Source organism: Pituophis catenifer, unplaced genomic scaffold (genome assembly GCF_029215685.1).
Source record: "Pituophis catenifer annectens isolate HBS135680 unplaced genomic scaffold, rPitCat1.0.hap2 SCAF_2, whole genome shotgun sequence".
NCBI lineage: Eukaryota > Metazoa > Chordata > Lepidosauria > Squamata > Colubridae > Pituophis > Pituophis catenifer.
The window spans coordinates 125843588-125866698 of record NW_027256882.1 but is presented as its reverse complement, the minus strand read 5'-3'; the positions used below and the strand labels follow the sequence as shown (position 1 = coordinate 125866698).

General features: G+C 36.6%; 1 protein-coding gene across 1 annotated transcript; it reads right to left on the bottom strand.

The window, feature by feature from the left end:
* Positions 1 to 494: 494 nt before the first annotated feature.
* LOC139312573 (cytochrome P450 2C20-like) lies at positions 495 to 22361 on the bottom strand. Its single transcript, XM_070937476.1, has 9 exons — positions 22085 to 22361; positions 21420 to 21582; positions 19479 to 19628; positions 17684 to 17844; positions 12388 to 12564; positions 4251 to 4386; positions 1584 to 1771; positions 1116 to 1257; positions 495 to 989 (listed from the first exon to the last, which is right to left on the bottom strand). The coding sequence occupies exons 1-9, from the start codon at positions 22256 to 22258 to the stop codon at positions 787 to 789; spliced, it is 1494 nt and encodes a 497-aa protein (XP_070793577.1). The 5' UTR covers positions 22259 to 22361; the 3' UTR covers positions 495 to 786.
* Between the last annotated feature and the right edge of the window lie 750 nt (positions 22362 to 23111).

Below are 23111 nucleotides of genomic sequence, written 5' to 3'. Positions count from 1 at the left end.
CCACCATATCTTCTCTTCCCCACTACGTCCCAGTGTTCTTGCTCAGCCTCACTCCCCAGATCTCCCACATCTCTTACATCCTAAGGCTTAATACAAAATAAAACCAAAATGTTGTGGAATAAAATGAAAAATGAAAGTTCAGCCAAATGCTCTTTGATAAAACTGGAAGAGAGGAGCTAATAGGTCAACACACGTTCAGCATTCTGTTTCAAATGTAGGTTATTCCACATCATCATTTTCTCATAATACTTCTAAAAGAGAATCTTGAACAAAATCTTTAGTATGAATTATACATTGGTTACTTGCAGAATATAGCTTAGAGAAACTTGTATGAAATATTTCAAAAATATTCTTAATTTGCCCATAAAATGTTATCAGAGCAGAGATAATAGTAATTATTTTGCCATAAAAAATAAAATGTTCTTCACAATCATTGTATCTGTATTCCACATCAGTTTTAACATTGTCTTTCAAAGTAAAAGCTATCCCACATGCTTTATTTGAATATTTATTAATATAGTTCAGCCAATCCATTTTCTAGGTGTTAAAAGGAGCAATTTGTAGGATACAATACGTGCCAGGAAAGAAGGAAAGGGAGAAGATGGAAATAGAGGGGAGGGGGAAAGAAAAAATAACAGAAGAGAGAAGAGAGAAGAGAGAAGAGAGAAGAGAGAAGAGAGAAGAGAGAAGAGAAAGGAAGGAAGGAAGGAAGGAAGGAAGGAAGGAAGGAAGGAAGGAAGGAAGGAAGGAAGAAAAGAAGGATCATCACTTCCTTCCTTGTCCTAATTATTGAACACAAGTGTCCACTGAACGTTTAACAGCTCGTATAAGGGGGCATTGATTGTTATTTTTGAAGATCATAAAGAAAGACTTTACATCTGTGTCTTTGGTGTCCCCATCCAAATAAAAGGTGAACTTCTGGAGCAATGTGCTGAAGAACAGAAAGAGCTCCATCCTAGCCAGGGCTTCCCCTGGACAGGCTCTCTTCCCTGCAATAGCAAACAAGAAAATAAAGCTTATTTAGGAAGTATACCTGCTGGAATTCTGCCTGATAAAGTAATATCAGGGATCAGGCAAGCATGTGGATTTGTAATACCTGTCCCAGAGGACTGTACCTGCTGAGAATGGCATGAAAGCATCTTTTTTCCTGAATTGGCCTTTTTCATCCAAAAAATGATCTGGGTTGAACTTCTCTGGAGTCTCCCAATGGAGAGGATCATAATGTACTGAGGAGAGGACTGGCGCAACAGCCATGTACTAGAAGAGGGAAGTGAGGAAATAGATGACATTAGTTGGTTTTGCTTCATGCAGAGAAGAAAGAGTTTCAAATGAAATAGGCCAGCAGGGAGCAGTCTGCAAACATTCTGAAATGGAGTGAAGGGAGAGAGATTTGGTTTAATTTATTTATTTATTAAATGTATATACGTCCCATTATCCATAGTGACTCTAGGCTTACAATTCCATAAATAAGGCATATTAATACATATCTACTGAATTGCCTTGAATATCATCTCAAGTAACAGTCATCTTTTTTTTTTCTTCTGCACACTATCTTGATTAGTAGATTAGTATTACTGGCACACCTTGGGAATGTTGTAACCATGGAATTTTACGTCACAGGTTGTTGCCCGTGGAAAGCTCTCAGCACTCCCAATCCGATAACGTTGAACCTCATGGACCACAGCATTTGTGAAAGGCATCTTCAACCGGTCTTCTATGCTTGGAGTTCGATTTGTACCCACTGCCTCATCAATCTCCTGTTGCACCTTAGCTGTGAGACAAACATATTGAGATGTGATTGACAGCCTTTTACTTTCTCATACTGAGCATCTGCAGTCAACTACCACTTGAATAGAAACATGTTTTCCAAAGCATATTCAGGGAAGACCCTTCTAGTCAGGACAATGGCTCCTCCTCAAAGTCATTTCTTAATAGAGACCATTTTAATTTTTCTAGTGCAAGAAGAGGAGATACTTATTGTTTATCTCTGTCTTGTGTCTTTCTTGATAAGCTGAAAACCACAAAGTGAAAAGTGTTTCCATAGGAGATTTTAGAAGATTATAGTCCCTACCCAAAGTTGGAATAAATAGTAATCAGGAGAAAAAACTAATGTACTTAAATTAATTTCTTAAACTGTTATTACATTGTGTGGGAAAATGAACTCATGGGCTATGTTGTCGAACATCTATATTTCCAGAAGGGTCTCCTAAGGTGAACAGATCCCTACCACAGCAGCAGGAAGACGTGCCCAAAAGGCAGAGGGTGCTAAGAATCACCAGGTTAAATCAGGCTGCCTTTGGACTTTGGACATAGGAACAATCAACATTCAAACAATGAAAACAGAAGTGTGAGTAGAAGAACTGCCGATTGAACTCAATAATATTCATTTTGATATCATTAGATTATGTGAAACATGACAATAAGGCAAACGTTTAGTTGAACTTGATAGGACTGGGCATTTATTCTATGCTAGAGGTACTGAAGATGGTCGATGTGGTAGAGTTGGTTTTCTCGTCAACCAAAAGCTGAAACACTCTGTAGTAAAATTTGAAAATATACCAGAGTAGCCCAATGCATTATTCAATTGAACAAACAATACAAGTTTCAAATCATTCAAGCTTATGCACCAACAATAAGCTATAGTGACGATGAGGTCAAGGAAGTTTATGACAATGTGGCCTGCCTTAAAGACAAAGAAAAGTCCCAGTACAAAATACTAAAGGGTGACTTTAATGCAAGAATAGGAAGAACAATAACTGATGAAAAGGTGACCGGCCCATATGGAAATGGTGAACGAGATAATAGTGGTGCAGACTAGTGGATTTTGCTGAAGGACAGGAACTTTATATCATGAACTCATTTTACAAGAAAAAGGCTAGCAGAAAATGGACACAGAAGAGTCCATCTGGGTACACAAGCAAAATTGACTACATCATGCCAAGTAATAAACCATATTCTGCAATTGTACTGTCATCACACATTTTAATGTTGGAAGTTATGATAGTTAATAATACAAGCTAAAATGAAGATAAACTGTCAAAAAGATCATATAAAAATGCTAAAGATGTAACAAAAAACAAAAATGAAGATAAGCTGTTAGACAAGAACAGCAATTTTAGATTAATCTATCAAATCACTTTGCTCTATTGCAAGATTTGGAAGAGATGAACATTATCTTGAGTCTTTGGATAAAGGCGGCATACAAGTTGAACAAATAAATTATGGATCAAAATGAACAAATAGTTAAAAACTCCTTGAACTATATATATAGCACAACTGGAAAAACAATTTATACAATCAAAAATCTTTGATGAAACTATTGAATTAATGAAAAAAACAATGGACAGTGAAGAATGCCGGAAGTTTCACTAATAAACTGAAGTACGTTGAACTTTGCAAGACCACAAGAAAACATATCCAAGAAGAAACTCATCAGTTTAACATGAAGCTTGTAAAAAAGGCAATTGAAGAAAACAAAGGGATTAATAGAGCAAATGCAAGCTTATAAATACAAGAGAGAAAGTTTTTGTATGAAAACATGAAGATGGCTCTGTGTGAAGAACAAGACAGGAAATGTTAAAAATAATTCAAACAGAATTATTAGATTAGTAATTAATTAGTTTAAGAATTAATAGAAATAAAATTCTATTCAGAGCTATGCAAAGATCAAGCTCACTCAAAAGTAACAAAACCCATGAAAGAGGAAATGCCAAATATGCTTCAGGAAATGACTGTTACAGTTTAAATCATGAAAGCTGGTGGCCACAGTTTATAAAAGATAGTAAGAAAACTGTACTTGAGATGCCTCAGAAAAGAAAAAAATACCGAATACATGGAAAAATGCTGAAGTGATTCTTATACACAAGAGATGATTTAAAGAACTATCATCCAATAATCGTTTCAGTCACCTACAAGGTTTTCACCAAGATAATAGGAAAAAGAATAGTGGGAACATTAAACGATGGCAGAGCCAAAGGAGCAGGCAAAGTCCAGAAATGGCTACAGTAGAATGGATCACATCCAGGTTGTTCCGCAAATCATTGAAAGGCACAATGAATTACACCTTGCCTTTGTGCATGGCTTTCATTGACTACAAACATGCATTTGACTCAATATTTCAGCAAGTATTAAAGCAACTGCAATGAGTTGTACTGTTGAGTACAACAGTTATTTAGTTTATTTTTTCCATGATTAATGCTGAAAGCTCTAAGAGTACTGATATCTTTATATATTTCTGGATATTTCTTTACCTTGAATGTGTTGTAATTTAGCCATTGCTAGGAGGCTGCAGAACAAAGCATGGCTTGTAGTTACTGTCCCAGCAGTAAAGAGACCAAACACAGTAATCACAAGTTCTTCAGGAGAGTAGATACCCTCAGATGAGTTCTGGTCATGAAAAGAAAATAGAAAGGGAACTGGAAAAATAAAAATTCTACTTGGAATTGAATTAAAGTAATTCATGAAACTCTCCGTAGTGTCTCTTTCAATTAAAGGAAACTGTTGCAATATTTTCAGGATCAGACTCAATAAAGATAATAGAAGTTATAGGTTTAAATATAATTCTCTTTAATCATAATAGGCATTCTATATTCGCTGAATATTCAAGATAGAAGCAAGGAAAATGGGGAGGATGGCTCCTTTTATATACAAGGGGCGGAGCCAGGAATGGGAGTGGTAAAATATGAATACATTAAAGCTCAAGTAATAAGTTAACCCCTGATGTTCCATATATATATTATTTACACATTAGAGAATAAGGCATTTACATCTGACAAATCCCCCTCTAAATGCCGGTTCGTTATACAACACCAGTTACATTCAGATTCAGGACAATATAATACATATAATTTAGAAGTTAAATATTTGTGTTGTTTAGAAGGTAAGGGTTTTGTTAATATGTCAGCTAATTGTTCAGAAGTATCACAATGTATTGCTTTGATGAATCCGTCTTGAGATAGTTGTCTCACGTGCTTAAATTTTATATCAATATGCCTGGACCTTTGTCCAATTGCATCGGATCTAGAAATTTCAATGGCCGCTTTATTATCTTCATGCATAATAAATGGTAAAGTAGGTTTCTTCCAAACATCTGTGATCAAATCATTGAACCATACAAGGTTATTTGCAGCTTTAGACAAGCAAACATATTCTGCTTCTGTGGTAGAGGTGGCTACCAGTTCTTGTTTACCAGTATACCAGTAAACTGGACAATCGTTCAATAGAAAAACATAACCAGAGGTACTCTTTCTGCATGATGTATCACCAGCCCAATCTGCATCAGCATAACAAGTAATTTTTGGTTCTTTGTCATTATTGGGTTCCAATATTAAACAAAAATCTAATGTACTTTTCAGATATCTTAAAATTCTTTTGACAGCTTCCCAATGATACAAGGTTGGTTTGCTAACATATCTTGACAATAAATTGAGAGGTAATGCAATATCTGGCCTAGTCCAATTAGATATATAAAGGAGTGAACCTATAACTGATCTGTAAAATGTGTTGTCTTTAAACTCAGGGGAAGATTCATCATTGTTTCTAAGAAAATCAGTTTGCATAGGTGTGTCACATGTTTTGGCATTATTTAAGTTACATTTGTTTAGGAGTTCAATGATTTTATCTTTTTGAGTAAGTTTGAATCCCCTTTTTGTTTTGTTAATTTGTACACCAAGGTATTTATTCACTCTACCTAGTGATTTCAATGAGAAGTGTTCGTTTAACTTATTTACAAAGATTTCCCTGCTCTCTTTATGCTTTCCAATATATAAAATATCATCCACATAAATTAATACAAATTCAATATGATCATTACTCTTTTTTACAAAGAAACAGTTATCAGCAGTGGTGGCGTTGAAATCCATGGTCTTTAGTACTTTTACCAAACAATCGTACCATCTTTTGCCAGATTGCTTCAATCCGTACAGACTCTTATTTAGTAACCAAATTTCGTTCTTATTAGTGTATTGACTGTGTGGTGCTCTTACATATATTTCCTTATCTAATTTTGCATGTAAGTATGCAGTCTGTATGTCATATTGAAACACGTCTAGATTGAGTGCAGATGCTACTACAAGAGCTGTTTTGACACTCTCTGTTCTCACTGTGGGTGAATATGTGTCAGTATAGTCTTCTGGATATTTTTGTGCATAACCTTGTGCAACTAGTCTGGCCTTGTATAAGGTATTACCTCCTTCTAAATTCTTAATTTTATAAATCCACCTGGTACCTATAATTGTTTTATCCTTAGGTGCGATCGCAGGTGTGAATACATTTAATCCTTGTAAACTTTTCATTTCTTTTTCCATAGCTAGTTCCCATTTTTCTCTTTCTTCACGGGGAAGTTTCAATACTTCCTCATATGTATTAGGTGTTATTTGTTCTCCATCCATATGCATAATATAATCTTTGTATTTATTTGGTATTTGGTTTCTATTATTTCTAATATTTCTTTCAGGTTTGCTATGGTTGTCATGCAAATATCTGGCTTCCTTTTTTGTTAATGTGTCTGTCTTTATTTTATGCTGACTATTTGTCCAAGTTTTGGTTTTGTTCTTACTTTTGTTAATATTTTGATTTTCTGTTGTTCCTTCCTCGTAAGATATATTATCTTTGCTTTTATTAGGAAAAATTTCATTAAGGTGCAACTTAGACCAATTGGCTTGCTCATGAAACACAGCTGTTCTGGATACTATAAATTTGTTATTATTATCGATGAATCTGTACCCTTTGGTTCCAGTTTCGTATCCCATGAATCTTAATCTCCTGGATACGTTTTCTCCCTTTCTCCTCAATTGTTTAGGTATGTGCACGTCTGCAGTAACTCCAAATATGTGCATGTGTGCTAACTTAGGTTTTCTATTGTACATCACCTCATATGGTGTCTTATTCACAATACTGGACCATGTTCTATTTTGAGTGTAATTTGAATAATGTAAGGCTTCTGACCAAAATTGTTTGCCTAAACCAGCATCCTCTAATGTGCATCTAATCATGGTTTGTAGTGTGGAGTTCTTTCTCTCTGCAATCCCATTTTGAAAGGCAGAAAATGGATTGGACGTGAAATGTAGCATCCCTCTATCCTTTAACCATTGGGAGAATTCTTTAGACATGAATTCACATCCCCTATCTGTCATAATTTGTTTTATTCTGATATTATGTTGTGTTTCTATGCGTTTGTAGAATTCCTTAAATTTCTGAAAGGTTTCATCCTTGTGCTTTAATGTGTAAACAAAACCATAGCGACTGTAATCATCCACTATTGTTAGGAAGTAACGTTTTCTATAGGTAATTGATGGAGTTAATGGACCAACTAAGTCCATATGTACCAAATCAAAAATATTGTTAGTTGATCTGTTAGATTTTTTTGGTCTAGGACTGGTTTTTAGTTTGGTGGATTTACATACTGAGCATTCTAAATAATTTTCACAATTTTTTATTTTTACACCTTCTGCGTGTTCAGTCATTTTTTGTACTACAGGAAAGCTTGCATGTCCTAACTTCCTATGTAAGATATGAGCACACTCATCATGAATTGGTTTACCTATTTTTGGTTTCTTCTCATTGTGTGTATTTTTGTTATCATGAGTTATTTTACATTCATCATTGTCACTGTTACTGACATTTTCATCATCTGCTTCAATACAATCTTCCATATTTGAATCAATGTTATGTAACCATCTTTCTTTGGTTATCAGATAGGGTAGACCCCCTTTTATCATCACAGTGCCTACATTTGTTTTGTTCTTTTCTATAGTTGCTTTCCCCTTTGAGAAAACTATATTGATGTCAGATTCTCTGCTTAGTTTTATAGCACTTAGTATGTTGTGAGGTATTTCTGGGATTAATAATACCCCCTCTATTTTCCCTAAACCAGGCAAGGTCACATTTCCTCTGCCTAATACTTGAACCTTTTCTTGATTAGCTACCTTTATCACAAACTTATCTTCTGTAAATGAAGATAATATACTTTTGTTATTAGTGGTGTGATTTGTTGCACCAGAATCAATAAGCCAATTATTGTTCTCATCTTGTTGTGTTTTGGTGCTGTCTTGTTTATTTAGCCCATTTAGTGACCCAGATTTTCTCTCTTTTGAATTTTCTCTACCCCCTCTACTTTCTCTGTAGTTTGGTGGACTTCTATATTTGTGTCTATCTGTGGAAGATTGTCTGTAATTGTATTTGCTCCTATATTCTGGCCTATGTCTCTCCCTTGGGACTTTGGGACAGTCTCTTCTACTGTGTTCCCTGGATCCACAATTGTGGCATCTAAAGGCCTCATCATATTTATCTTGAAAGACTACTTTCCTAAAAGATTTGTGTTCTGTTTGGTTACTGGAACGATTTTTTCTTGAATTGTCTTCTGCTATCAATTTGTTAGATAGACTTTCTATTGATAAATATCCCAAATTAATGGTATCTAAGTGTGACATAAAGCTATCCCATGATGGATCAAGTGAATTGATAATAACACTTTTCATAGTTTGATCTGAAATCACTTCCCCCCTCAATTGCAGCTCAGCTCTTATTTTGTTTAGATTTATCAAATGTTCACTTATAGAAACCCCTGGTTTCACTCTAGAAGAAAAGAAATCCTTAGACATTCTTGTGGTTGTGGCTACGCTATCGCTGTGAAATAGATTAAACATGCATTGAATTATTTCTGATACAGTTAGGTTTGGTTTGATGCTATGATACATTGCAGGAGACACGCTAGAAATTATTATGAAAAATGCTCTATGATGTAAACAGTCTATTTTTAAAGTCCAAGGTCTTCTTGGAGGACTAGTTATAAAGAATAGTAAATTTTCTTTCATAAAAATAACCTGAAGCTGTTGGTACCACTCTTGTAAATTAATGCCATCAACTCTAAGTTTTGGGAAGTCACTGGGTAAGTTCCCCACATTATTTTGTCCATTACTTACAACCTGAGGCAGTCCGTGGTCTCTCAAGTGCAGGAAATTACAGAACGGCATTGGGATGCTTGTAACGAGTCTGCGCGGTTCTCTGGCCAGTTCAAGTCTTTCGGGGCCGTCTACGTAGTTTTGCACATGCGCGTTGCTCATTTCTTCTTTGGCGCCGTTGTGGAAGGTTCTCTCCATTTCAGCTCTCTCGATCCGCTCCTCTTCAGATGAGTCGGTCTCTGGCTCGGTTTTTGGGGCTTTGGTGATGGCGGCGGTTCTTCTCTTTCTCTTGTGTGTGCTGGCACTCGATTCTGTCTGCGGTGTAGGACGGAATCGGCATGGCTCTCTGGGCTCGGGTGTCGTCGTTTTCGAAGTCAGGATGGGAGCGTGCAGGTCTTGAGTTGTCGGTTTGATTGCTTGCTTCTTCGTTGATGTCTTAGAAATTTTCAATCTTGGCCCAAAAGCAGCAAAAAGTGTTTTCATTGCTGACTCTACTTGAGACTTTGTTAAATCGTCTTCACTTTCTGATTTTGATTCATCTGAAGAGTTTGAGACTTCTTTTTCACTTTCTTCGTCTGATAGCGTTTTTCGCGCCAGAAATTTTGAACTGAGCGTTTTGATTGGCTCTGCTTCACTCTCTTTTGAAGTTCGTTGAAACCAAGATGGCTGCCGTTCAAAATTTCGCGCGGGGTCACATCTTTTCTTAGTAGTCATTTCACTCACAGTTTTTTTATCTTTGGGTTTTTCTTTAATGATGTTTTTCTCTCTCGCTGCTCCGCTGTTCCTCAGCATCTCCTGGAGGTCCGCGATGAGGCTTTCATCATTCTTTTGGCTTTTTAGTATTTTTAATATTTCTGACCTGAGTTCGTTATTTTCTATCTCGATTTCTTCCTGGTCGTTATTTTCACTCATCAGTTCTTCTTCTTCAGTGGTGTATTCTTCGGATTCTCTCGAAATCGCATTAGTGGATTCGTTGATCATCTCTTGATCAGTTTCTATTTCTTTGCTGTAGGCCCTGGTGTTGGGCCTATCTTTCTTGAACATTTTTAATTACTTATTGAGTCAATTAACCATCCTCTGCTACCAGCTTGTTGCAATATTTTCAGGATCAGACTCAATAAAGATAATAGAAGTTATAGGTTTAAATATAATTCTCTTTAATCATAATAGGCATTCTATATTCGCTGAATATTCAAGATAGAAGCAAGGAAAATGGGGAGGATGGCTCCTTTTATATACAAGGGGCGGAGCCAGGAATGGGAGTGGTAAAATATGAATACATTAAAGCTCAAGTAATAAGTTAACCCCTGATGTTCCATATATATATTATTTACACATTAGAGAATAAGGCATTTACATCTGACAGAAACTTAACTCGATCAGACTGACTTTAGAATATATACAAAACATTTTCAATTCTAAGGTATTTCTGGGAACAACATCTGATACGTGGAGGAAACAGCTTGACTATCTGGCCTACCCATCAAATATTTACCACAAGAAACAGCCAGAATTAAAGATTGGACACTCTGAATTTGACTAAGGTTGTTTTTTAGAACTGGACTACAGCAGGCCTTAAGGTGTATAATTGGAAAAAATTAGATCTGAGCATAGAAGCCTGAATGTTATATCTGAGAGACTACCGTATTTTCCGGTGTATAAGACGACTGGGCGTATAAGACGACCCCCCAAATTTTCCTGTTAAAATATAGGGTTTGGGCTATACTCACTGTATAAGACTACCCCTCTTCCAATGCACACCAAATAAAAATTAAAAAACATCAACTGGCTCACCCACAATGTAAAAGCAGCTGTGCTAGACCCAAAATGGCCCCTGCAACAAGCAGGAACCTCACACAGCCACAAAAAGCCCCAAAACCCAACTTTCACACTTTACCCACACAAAATTCCACATACAGCTTTGTGAGATTTTGTGTGTTTGTGTAGTTAGAGTGAAACACTACAAAAACACAAATATTATTTTATTTTATTTTATTTTATTTTATTTTATTATTTTATTTTATTTTATTTTATTTTATTTTATTTTATTTTATTTTATTTTATTTTTATTTTTATATGAAAGCTAAATTTAAAACTTCCTAAACTTTAAATGGCTAGGTCTAAAAAAGAACAACTAAAAAAAACCCCAATTAACTATTTTTTTTAAAGATCCCAAAGGGGGAAAAAACTTACCCAATAGAACAGGGGTCTCCAACCTTGGCAACTTTAAGACTTGTAGACTTCAACTCCCAGAATTCCTCAGCCAGCTTTGTTATGCTGGCTGAGGAATTCTGAGAGTTGAAGTCCACAACTCCCTGCCTGCTTGATTGCAGGCAGGGACTTGCTTGCTGATGGAATGGATTCAGGCAAGCGAAGCAAGGCAAGCGTTGCGACTAGCAGCTAAGGTAAGCAAGCTGGAGGGTGAAAACTTTTTTCCTTTTACATGGCTCTGGCAATCCCAGCAGAGTTGCCTGATTAGCAGATCGTCAGAGCTTGGATCGCCAGAGCCATGTGAAAGGAAAAAAGTTTTTTCTTTCTACATGGCTCTGGTGATCCCAGCTGTGTTGCCTGATTAGCAGATCGTCAGAGCTTGGATCGCCAGAGCCATGTGAAAGGACAAAACTTTTTTCCTTTTACATGGTTCTGGCGATCCCAGCTGAGTTGCCTGATTAGCAGATCGTCAGAGATTGGATCGCCAGAGCCATGTGAAAGGAAAAAAGTTTTTTCCTTTTACATGGCTCTGGCGATCCCAGCTGAGTTGCCTGATTAGCAGGCAACTCAACTGGGATCATCAGAGCTTGGATCGCAAGAGCCATTTAAGGCTCGTCAGACCCTTTCGGGCTGGTCTGCCTGGTTACAGGAGAACGACACCCAGCGTATAAGATGACCCACGACTTTTGAGAAGATTTTCATGTGTTAAAAAGTTGTCTTATACGCCGGAAAATATGGTAATCCTAATAGTCTAATCCTAATACTTTGGCCACCTAATGAGAAGGAAGGGCTCACTGGAGAAGAACCTAATGCTGGGAAAGATTGAGGGCAAAAGAGAATGAGGTGGCTGGATGGAGTCACTGAAGCAGTAGGTGTGAGCTTAAATGGACTCCAGAAGATGGTAGAGGACAGGAATGCTTGGAGGAACATTGTCCATGGGGTCGTGATGGGTCGGACATGACTTCACAACTAACAACAACAATCCTAGCAGAAATTGCTGTTGCAAGATCAATAATTATCTTCACCTAATAAGATGTAGAAGGTGTGTAAATTAGCATGTAAAGCAAATTTCTATACATACACATTTTTTGAAGGGAGATAACTTTAGAAACAATTATGTCGGAATAGTAATTTATGTCAACAAATAGCAATTTAAAGTAAACCAAAAAGGGGGAATCAATATTTTCATATTCTTTCATATGCAGTGAACTTGTTTCATCTTAGATACACATTGGAGATATTTAGACATTTATGCAGAGACAGTATCTATATCTACCTTCTCCATTCTATGAAGGAAGCAATCAATATAGTCACGTGGGTTCTGAGGATCCAATGTTTTCTTGTGTAATTCTACTTCCTCACGGATATAACCATGGAGTTTTTCAGTCTCAGCAAAAATCTTGATGTGTTTCCCAGGAAAGCATTCCATTATTTTTGGAAAAGTATTGTAGACCTGTTGCAGAGAGGAATAGAATAGAATAGAACAGAATAGAATTCTTTATTGGCCAAGTGAGATTGGACACACAAAGAATTTGTCTTTGGTGCATATGCTCTCAGTGTACATAAAAGACAAGATACATTCATCAAAAATCATAAGGTACAACACTTAACTATAGTCAAAGGGTACAAATAAGCAATCAAGTCATACTAGGAAACAATATCAATATAAACCGTAAGGATATAAGCAACAAAGTTACAGTCATGCAGTCATAAGTGGGAAGAGATGGGTGATAGGAACGATGAGAAGACTAATAGTAATAGTAATGCAGACTTAGTGAGTAGTTTGACAGTGTTGAGGGAATTATTTGTTTAGCAGAGTGATGGCGTTTGGGAAAAAACTGTTTTTGTGTCTAGTTGTTTTGGTATGCAGTGCTCTATAGCATTGTTTTAAGGATAGGAGTCAAAACAATCCATGTCCAGGATCAGAGGGGTTTGTAAATATTTTCATAGACCTCTTTTTGAGTCATGTAGTATACAGGTCCTCAATGGAAGGCAGATTGGTATTTATTTATTTATTTATTTATTTATTTATTTATTTATTTATTTATTTATTTATTTATTCATTCATTCATTCATTCATTCATTCATTCATTCATTCATTCATTCATTTATCAGCAAGTACAAGGAAACAAGTAACAGTATAGATATAGACATGGACACATGAAAAAAAATTGGCAGAAATAAAAGGATATAAATAAGCAAAACATAGCCATAAACACATAAAATGAGTACATATAAATGGGAACAGTAGGACAGAGACTGTAGGCATGCTGGTGCGCTTATGCATGCCCACGTAGGGACCTCTTAAGAAATGTGAAAGGTCAGGGGAGGCATGGCCAGCATCACGGTGAGACGTGGAATGTAAGATCCATGAATCAAGGAAAACTGGATGTGTTCAAACAAGAGGTGACAAGACTGAACATCAACATCTTAGGAATCAGCGAACTAAAATGGACAGGAATGGGTGAATTTAATTCCTATGACCATCAGGTATATCACTGAGGGCAAGAATCCCTCAAAAGAAATGGAGTAGCCTTCATATAAGAGAGGAATCAATAAAAGATTAGGAAAAGCAATACTGGGATACAATCCCCAAAATGACAGAATGATCTCAGTTCAAATCCAAGGCAAACCATTCAATATCACAGTAGTCCAAGTCTATGCCCCAAACACTGGTGCTGAAGAGGATGAAATTGACTGGTTCTATGAAGCCCTACAGCACCTGATAAAATTAACACCAAAAAATGATGTCCTTATCATCATGGGGGATTGGAATGCTAAAGTACGAAGCCAAAAGATAACCAGAAGAACAGGCAAGTTTGGCCTTGCAATACAAAATGAAGCAGGGCACAGGCTGATAGAATTCTGTCAAGATAATACGACGGTCATAGCAAACACTCTTTTCCAACAACCCAAGAGACGACTCTACACATGGACATCACCTGTCAACACAGAAATCAGATTGACTATGTGCTCTGCAGCCAAAGATGGAGGAGCTCTATACAGTCAGTAAAACAAGACCAGGAGCTGATTGTGGCTCATATCATGAGCTCCTCGTTGCAAAATTTAGACTTAAATTGAAGAAAGTAGGGAAAAGCACTAGGCCACTCAGGTATGAACCAAATCTTGAAGGGACAGGGGAGTGAGAGAGGCACTTCAGAAGACCAAGAGGAACAGGCAAGTTTCCTCAGAAGGTTGGAGGCAGCTCTTTGACCCGGCGGTGGGGGAGGCGGCCATTACAACTGCTACAAGCTGGAGCAACTGGACTAAGATTTGAGCAGGAGTGAAGACTGAACAGAGTATTGTTATCAGGTGAGTGATTGGCCAGCTCACAGGTAAGAAGAAAAAAAAATTAAAGCTTGAAAGAAGACCCAGTGAGTAATTAGCAGCTAATTGGCACTCAGGAATTCAAGTGGAGAGGGGGAAAAAAGAGGAACTTTAAAACCTTCCACCTGAATTTAAAACTGGACTTGGAAGAAACTAAAAATAAGATAAGAAAAAGAAACAGAGTAGTATTCTTTAAACAACAAAGGGATTTAATTTGGAGAAGAGGAAGTAATTATTTTTGTGGATTTACAATGGATACTTTATTGTTGGGAGACTTGTGAATTGGAGAGAGATATCTAGTGGTGAAAAGAAAGCATCACATTAAGTTTATATAGGCTATCGTGAGAAAATACTGGAGGAGTGTTTCTCTAAACAGCTGGAGCACGATTTCAAAAGAAGTGGAAAGAACATAGACTGGAATTGGAATGGTGTAAATGAATATTTGAATTGGACACTATTTGGAAAGAAAAAAGAAAAAAAGAGAAATTATAAGGACTGGAATTTGAACTATATGCAAACGAAAATAATAAATTTAAAAATCTTTGCCCTTTAAATTGATAACATGGAGAACTGGGAGGAGGAGTATGAGGAACTAAGGGAGATGTTTCAAAAGATAAGAGAAGCATTTAAGGGAAATAAAGAAGTGGAGGGTTGGTTAGAATGCAAAAAAAAAAAAAAAGGAAAGAGAAAATATGAATGAGAAACATGAGAAGCAAAAAGACAATATTGAAAAGGAAATAATTGAAAATAAAGCAGGGGTGAAATGCTCCCGACTCGGGCGAGTAGGTAGCGATGGCAGCAGGCAGTTCAGAGAACTGTTAGCAAAAATCCCTCCCCCCACAGCCTCCAGCTTGCTGACCTTCGCACACCTGCCTTGCTTTGCTTGCTGCAATCCCTGCAATCCATTGCATCAGTAAGCAACTGAATCTCCCTGCCTGCAATCAAGCTCATCGGTCAGCAGCTCTTTCTGCCTGCCTGCCTGCCTGCCTGCCTGCCTGCTTGCCTTGTCCTGGTAAGTTTTTTTCCCCTTTGGGAGCTTTAAAAAAATAGTTAATTGGGGTTTTTTTTAGTTGTTCTTTTTTTAGACCTAGCCATTTAAAGTTTAGGAAGTTTTAAATTTAGCTGCTTTTATATAAAAATAAAAATAAAATAAAATAAAATAATATTTGTGCAGGTTTCTGAGATTTTGTGTGTTTCTGTAGGGTTTCACTCTAACTACACAAACATACAAAATCTCACAGCTGCTTTTATATAAAAATAAAAATAAAATAAAATAAAATAGTATTTGTGCAGGTTTCTGAGATTTTGTGTGTTTCTGTAGGGTTTCACTCTAATTACACAAACATACAAAATCTCACAAAGCTATATGTGGAATTTTGTGTGTAAAGTGTGAAAGTTGTTTTTTTGAACTTTTTGTGGCTCTGTGAGGTTCCTGTTTATTGCAGGGGCCGTTTTGGGTCTAGCACAGCTGCTTTTACATTGTGTGAGCCAGTTGTGTTGTGCTGTGTGTGTAAAGTGTGAAAATTGGTTTTTTTGGACTTTTTGTGGCTGTGTGAGGTTCCTGCTTGTTGCAGGGGCCATTTTGGGTCTAGCACAGCTGCTTTTACATTGTGGGTGAGCCAGTTGTGTTGTGTTGTGTTGTGTTTTGTAGGTTAAAAAAGGGCAAAGAAGTGACATTGACCTGGCCACTCCCACCTGATCAAAAAGCCACACCCACCCAGTCACCTTACCACCAAGCCACGCCCACTAATTAAGCCACACCCACAGAACCGGTAGCGAAAATTTTTAAATTTCATCCCTGAAATAAAGATGTAGATGATTACACTGGGATTGACAGTGATAGAATAAAAATGGATAAGGGGGAATTTCTCTCAAAAATGAAGAAGAGAGAAGGAAATGGGGAAATATTGAGAAGGAAAATTAAAAAAGTAAAAACTAGAGAAAGGGGGCAAAAAGGGAGATATAAGAAAAAGAAGAAGATAAGAGAATGGGAGAAAGGGAGGAAAATATTAAGAATGGGAATTTTGGAGAGATTAAAAGAAAATGGTTAAAAGAGGAGAGCAGAAAGGAAATTAAAATATTAATATGCTGATTTAAGAGAAGAATATTAGCAGTAGAAATTGTACGTAAAAAGTAATTTAGAAGAAATATATAGATTATTGTAAAAGGGATATAAGTAAAGATGAAATGAAATGTGGGTAAGAAGTAAAAAAGAAGAAATATGTGGTTTAATGTAAAATAGATCAGTAGATACAATGTGAAAGACAGAATGGGTTATATGTTTTGCTGTTTGAAGATGTACAGATTGGAGAGAAATAATAGTGGATGGTAAAGAAGTATGTCTTAAAGATGGAGAACAACAAAGGAATTGATTGAAATTATGATGAAAAATTGAAATGTAAAATTGAACAAAATTGAAATGTTAGTAAATGAAGTAAGTAAGAATGAAATGAAATATAAGTAAGAAGTAAAATAGAAGAAATATATTGTTAAAGATAAAATAGACTAAGGGTCGGAAGGCTAACTTAGCAAAGGCTTTAAAATAAAAGGAATAAGTTGAAAAACATGGTTAATAATTATAAGGGGAATTCTGAGAAATATATTTAATAAATGGAGGAAAAGTCGGGGTTACCTGGACACCACAGTGGAAAATAATAAATGGAAAATGAATACAGCAATAGAGAGAGATGAAAGAAGGAGTAGAGGGATGGAAGGAAGGGAGAAGGAGAGAGAGGAATAGAAGAAAGTGAAGAGGGGAGGAAGGAAGGGAGGGGAAATAAGAGTAGGAGAGAAGGTTAGAGAGGGAGAAAGAGGAGGAGGGGGAGAAGGAAGAGGAAGTATTGAAGGAGTAGGAGAGGAGGAAGAAGAAAGTAAGAAGGATAAAAGAAGGGAGGGAGATGGAAGAGAATGAGAAGAAAGATGAAATGGAAGAAAGGCAACCTTGAACATGTGTAAATGTACTAGGATAAAGAATGAATTATTAAAAAAGAAAGGAGAATAAATATGAGTAAAAATAGAAAAATTAGAATTTGAGGGCAAATGAAGTTGTTGTTTATATAAATAAGCATAGAAATATTAAGATATGATCAAAAAACATGGAAAAAGAAGATCTTGGCAGAAATTGAGGAGCTCATCACATCTAATCTCCACATCTTTTATTTTAACATTTACACACAGAGAAAAAAAAACCCACTAGTAAAAATGAATGTTTATGGCAGGAGGAGCATCAGAGAGGAAAAACATACCAGTCCTAGGAAACCAGTAAAAAATCTTATTTGAGACTCCACAGTCTGCTGGTTTTCTATGAAGGTGTGATCTTTGTAATCAAATCGATTGCCAAAGACGACTGCACAGATCACATTAGAAACAGCACTTGCAACATTTCTTCTTGGGTCAAAAGGTTGCCCTGCAACAGAAGCCACAGAAATTTATGAGAGAGATTACAGAATATGGATCTCCCCTTCCACAATCCTCACCACAAAACTGCAAGGAAAAATGATATGGGTCAAAGAAGTTATGCAAAGATTTTACTGGTAATTTTTGATAAATAATATTAAGTAGGGGAGCTTATATGTAATTAAATTAAAACCTAGATCTTTAGGGTTTCTTCGAAACCTTATTGCTGTTTTCTTCTGTCAAGAATTGTTTTCTCACTTTTTTCCCCACTCTTTTCCCTTCTGATTCCAGAGATTTGTCCATTAAAGATTAAATTCAAAAGAGCCACAAATCTCTAAAGGGACACTAATTTATGACCATTTAATTCAGATCCACAGTGGATTTCAGTTCTCCACCCTCATAGAAACTGCCTATTGTTGTCTCTCCATGCCTATAAGAGCAGTTGTTATCCATGTTTTCCTTTTTGCCCTTAGATTTCCTATCTCATTCATCCATAAATTCCTTTCCTGGCTGCTGATTCTATTCCCTCAGCACTTCCTCCTTCTATTCTATCTGTCATCCATCCATCCATCCATCCATCCACCATCCATCCATCCATCCATCCATCCATCCATCCATCCATCCATCCATCCATCCATCTATCTATCTATCTATCTATCTATCTATCTATCTATCTATCTATCTATCTATCTATCTATCTATTCCATACACATTTTTTTTATCTCCTTCCAGAAAAGACTTGTCCACAGAAGATGGTTTTCCAAGGTGTTACAATCCCTGGAATAGTCACTTTATACCTGTCAAGAACCAGGAAATCAGGAGATCCAGACAGTTCAAATGGGTATAAAGATTTATTGTAAGCTTAAGCTTTCTACAAGAATCTGAACTACTAATGGTTAAAGAAAATTAACGGGACATAAAAGTAGAAGGAATTCAAGGTGGGCTGGAATTAGATCTCTTGTGGGCATGAAAGGATTCATGGCTGATGATTTGTTTGACCCCTCCCTCAGGTTCAACCTAGTCATCTCCTACAATAACCTTAATTCAAATCCATGGCACATCACAGATTTCCATCACTCATGCAGCCGATTCTTATCCATATTTTCCTTACCTCACTTCGTTTACCTATTTCATTTATCAGTTATGTATTTTGTTGGTTCCTGAATTTGCTTGATATATGATTTAACATTATGTTCAAGCCTGGTTTAACATGATCATTCTAAAAAGAATCCAGGACTAAAATGTTTTTTTTTTCTGTGTATAATTACTACATTAATTAATTTCCTAGTATCTACTGCATGTTCCTTCACTTACTACAACCACAATAAGATTTCACTAATTCTGAGCAAATTTTACAAAGTCAAGGGCTGACACTGGATTGAAAAGAAAGACACAGCTTGAAAGCTTTTATATTTCCTGTGTGTATTTTTGCCTTCTCTCTTGAACGCAACTGTGAAAAGGGCCTGGGGATACTTATTGCTTATCTAAGTTTTTCTTTATTTTGTGCACTTTCAGTTTCAGTTCAGAATCTAGTTTTTCTGTAATATCATACAGTACAACAAATCCTTTCCATTTTCATATTTTAAATACTCTTCCTACTAAGATTCTTGTGTGAGAGAACAGTTTTCAGTTTCTTTAGAGAACCTTTTTTTGCAGCGATTTCCTCCACCAGACAAAGGGCTTCCTCCTGAACCCTCTCAGACATTCTTTTCTTCCCCATCCCAAAATCTCTCAAGGTGGACAGTGTGAACCGTCGCAGCTCCTTCCATTTCCTCTCATCAGTAGTATCGAATCCTGAAATAAAAGACATCAAAAGGATCACAATGTCCGTCAAATCTCAGCTTTGGTGAAGGAGGATATTTAGATATAATGTGATGTTACAGGCACTTTCCTTTTTCAATTCTTTGTCTCAATCATGTTTGAAATAGGTCACTGCATTGCAATAAATTATGCATCACAGAATGTTCCTTCCTCATATTTAATGTAAACCAGGCTTGATGTTTGAAATACTAAAGAAGGAAACTTCACAATTTCCATCTTTCCATTCTTGACTGCTGTCATACAACTAGAAGAATGAATGAGGCTATGAAAATCATGTCACAAGTTTCTGTAAGTGTGTTTTAGATAGAAAGAAATCCCTCCACTAGATATGGAACTCTACACTGAGATTCCAAATGTGCTTTTTCAGGAGGCAGCTGGACTTTTCTTGTTTTCTCTTTGAAGATGTTTCACTTCTCATCCAAGAAGCTTCTTCAGCTCTGACTGGATGGTGGGGAATGGAAGAATTTATATTCCTTGCAGACAGCTGGTAATTTGCATCCCTTTAGAAAGTTGTTGAGGCACTTGGAGGTTTACCTGTGTCCTCACCTGAGTAGAGTGAATGTTCCTGTAATCTACATTTTTTTCCCTCTGGAAATCCGTTCATACTCCCAACCATTTGAAGGGTGTTCATCCCAAAATGCAAGGCTAAAAGTCTATGAAGATTCTCAGTCATCCAGGTCATGGTTGCCCCAAAAGGACACAGATAAACCCACAAGTGCCTCAGTGATTCTCTAAAAGAATGCAAATTACCAGTTTTCTCAAAGGAATATAAATCCTTTCATTCTCCACCATTCCGTCAGAGCTGAAGAAGCTTCTTGGTTGTGAAGTGAAATGTCTTCAAAGAAAAAACAAGAAAAGTCCAGTTGCCTCCTGAAAAAGCACCTTTGGGACAACCATGACCTGAAAGTCTGAGAATCTACATAGACTTCTATATTGAGATGCAATTTTCAGTAAGCAAAAGAAAATGGGAGTTGTTTTGAGTTCTGGATTTTTTTTTCCTGTAGAGGCTTTATTGACAAAAATAGGTCACTTGCAATTACTTAGCTACTTGCTTGCTTGTGTGCTAACAAATTACTTAGCACTTAGTTACTAACACTTAGCAACCATAAGATTTCCTCCAACATGATCTATCCCTAACCTAATTCTTCAGGATTTGTGAGGGTACATTTGTCATCATTTTAACTGAGTCCATTGATGTTGCAGCTGGCCATCTTCTTTCTTTTCCTTCATCTTTCCTGCCATTATAGCCTTCTCTAGGGAGCTAGACTTGTAGAATCGGTCTGAAGCTGTCTGAAGAATGATCATTTGATTGTGACTGTCAAATTGAAACAACTGTGGTCATTTCCGTGTTGAGTGGGAACTCTGAGTTGATTTGCTCAATGAGCTATTTGTTTGTTCTTCTTGGCTGTCCACAATATTCTCAGGGGTCTTGTTCAACATTAAAGCTCAGAGGGGTTAATATTCTTTCTATCCTCCTTATTCAAAATCCAAATCGCTGAACTCTCCTCTTTCAAAAGCTTTTTGTCTCCTTCTGAAGGGAATGGGTTAGAAGTGGGATTATTTTTCTTGCATGTAAGGAACAACCAGCATAGATTTCACAAGTGACCAGCAGAAGCAAAATGGTGAAAAAAATGTGTTCTGCCCTCTTCAAAAAACATGACCAAATCAACATCTTAACAAAACTTCATTTCAAGTAAAACTTTCATAATTATCAATAATATTAACAAAATTCAAATAATTTTAAATAATTTAAAGAGAATCAACCTTTATTTTGGAATACTCGTCTGCTCAAAGGCGTAAGAGTTCGCGCACCAAATTCTTCTGCTTGATTGATCAAAGCATCTTTTACCACCTCATATCCACAAAGAGCAACCATTGGTTTTGATCCAATCCAGACAGTAAATATAGGTCCATACTTCGCTGTAAGCTAAAGGTAAAATTAGATGGAAACCCAGTGAATTAAATGATAAAGCATTTTTTGATGAATTTATTCTAAAGCATGCTTGAAATAGTTCTTAAATTTGCTATAGAGAGAACATGTTGAATCAAAGCTTTAATAATTCTTAATATCTACCGAGTACATCAATTAGATTAGCTATATTGCTAGCTGATGAGGTGATGGGAATGAGATAATCAAAATTTTGACTGTATAATACATTTCTGTAAGTAATCTGGTTCTTCAAAATATATGGTAACATGTTTTTCTTGTTACCACATCTTTTAATGAACTTTGTAACCTCCATTGTCTATTTATCAGACTGTTACAAGGTGACTTTAAGTAAAAATTCCTACTGAAGATGCACATGAGCCCCTAATAAAATTGGACTCTTATAGAATAAATCAAACTCTTTAAATCAGGGAAATGTGCAGTTATCTTTCAAAACAATCACCTGAAACAGCAAAGAAGTACAATAGTGACCCAATCTTACCTTTTTAAAGGATTTGTTTAGAGGTAAAACATCTCGTTGAAATAGGTTCCCGAGAATAGGCCATGGAGTAGGTCCAGGGGGCAGCTGCCCTTTTTTCTTGTACATTCGGAAAGATGAGATAAGGGTGAAAATTATAGAGAGAAGAAGCAGAACTCCTGCCCATGTCAGCTCCATCCTCTTCTGAGTTCTTTTCCTCTTCAAAAATCCAAGAAGCTGTTTAAATTAGACAAGATTGAAAGAAGGGGGACAACTGGATCCCCGATCACATATAAATTCTTCACTTCCTCTAATCTTTTCATACCTCCTTGTTTACATTCAGCTCAAATTATTCTTTCACCTCTATTAGTGTAGGAAAGTTACTTATCAACATTTTTACCTTTGGACTATGGACAAAGGTAAGTTACAGTTTGTTTGTTTTGAGGGAAAATATGGAGTGCTTGTCGATTGAAAGTTCGGCATTCAGTGGTTCAAATCCCTAGTGCTGCATAAAGATGTGAGTTCCCATTACTTGTCCCAGCTTTTGCCAACCTAGCAGTTCGAAAGCACATAAAAATACAAGTGGAAAAATAGCGACCACCTTTGGTGGGAAGGTAACAGCGTCCCATGCGCTTTTGGCATTTAGTCATGCTGGCCACATGACCACGGAGACGTCTTCGGACAGTGCTGGCTCTTCAGCTTTGAAATGGAGATGAGCACTGCCCCCACATTTTTCTTTTCCCTGTTGGTAAAGTTCCTGTGAATAGTTTAATGTCAAAATTGAAAGAGATACTAAAAGGGTGAATTTACAATGTAAGGGGTGAAAATGGTTCTTAATGTAATTGAATCATTTAAGTTAACGACAGGTGGTTCTTGAGTGTTATTAGGATGATTATACATTAGGATTAATTACATAATCATGCAATGTAAGATGAAGGAGCCCTGGTAGTGCAGTGCAGTATTGCAGGCAAATTCTGCCCACAGCCTAGAATTGACCCTGATGGGGCTCATGGTTGGCTCAGTCTTTCATCCTTCCAAGATAAGTAAAATG

Bases quoted from the DNA above. Each gene is read 5' to 3' on its own strand.
- LOC139312573 (XM_070937476.1), bottom strand. From the start codon at position 22,258: ATGGAGCTGACATGGGCAGGAGTTCTGCTTCTTCTCTCTATAATTTTC. The intron at 21,583-22,084 runs GTAAGATTGGGT...TTTTACCTTTAG, and splicing joins TAAACAAATCCTTTAAAAAG to CTTACAGCGAAGTATGGACC. The intron at 12,565-17,683 runs GTATGTTTTTCC...TCTCTGCAACAG, and splicing joins TTACTGGTTTCCTAGGACTG to GTCTACAATACTTTTCCAAA.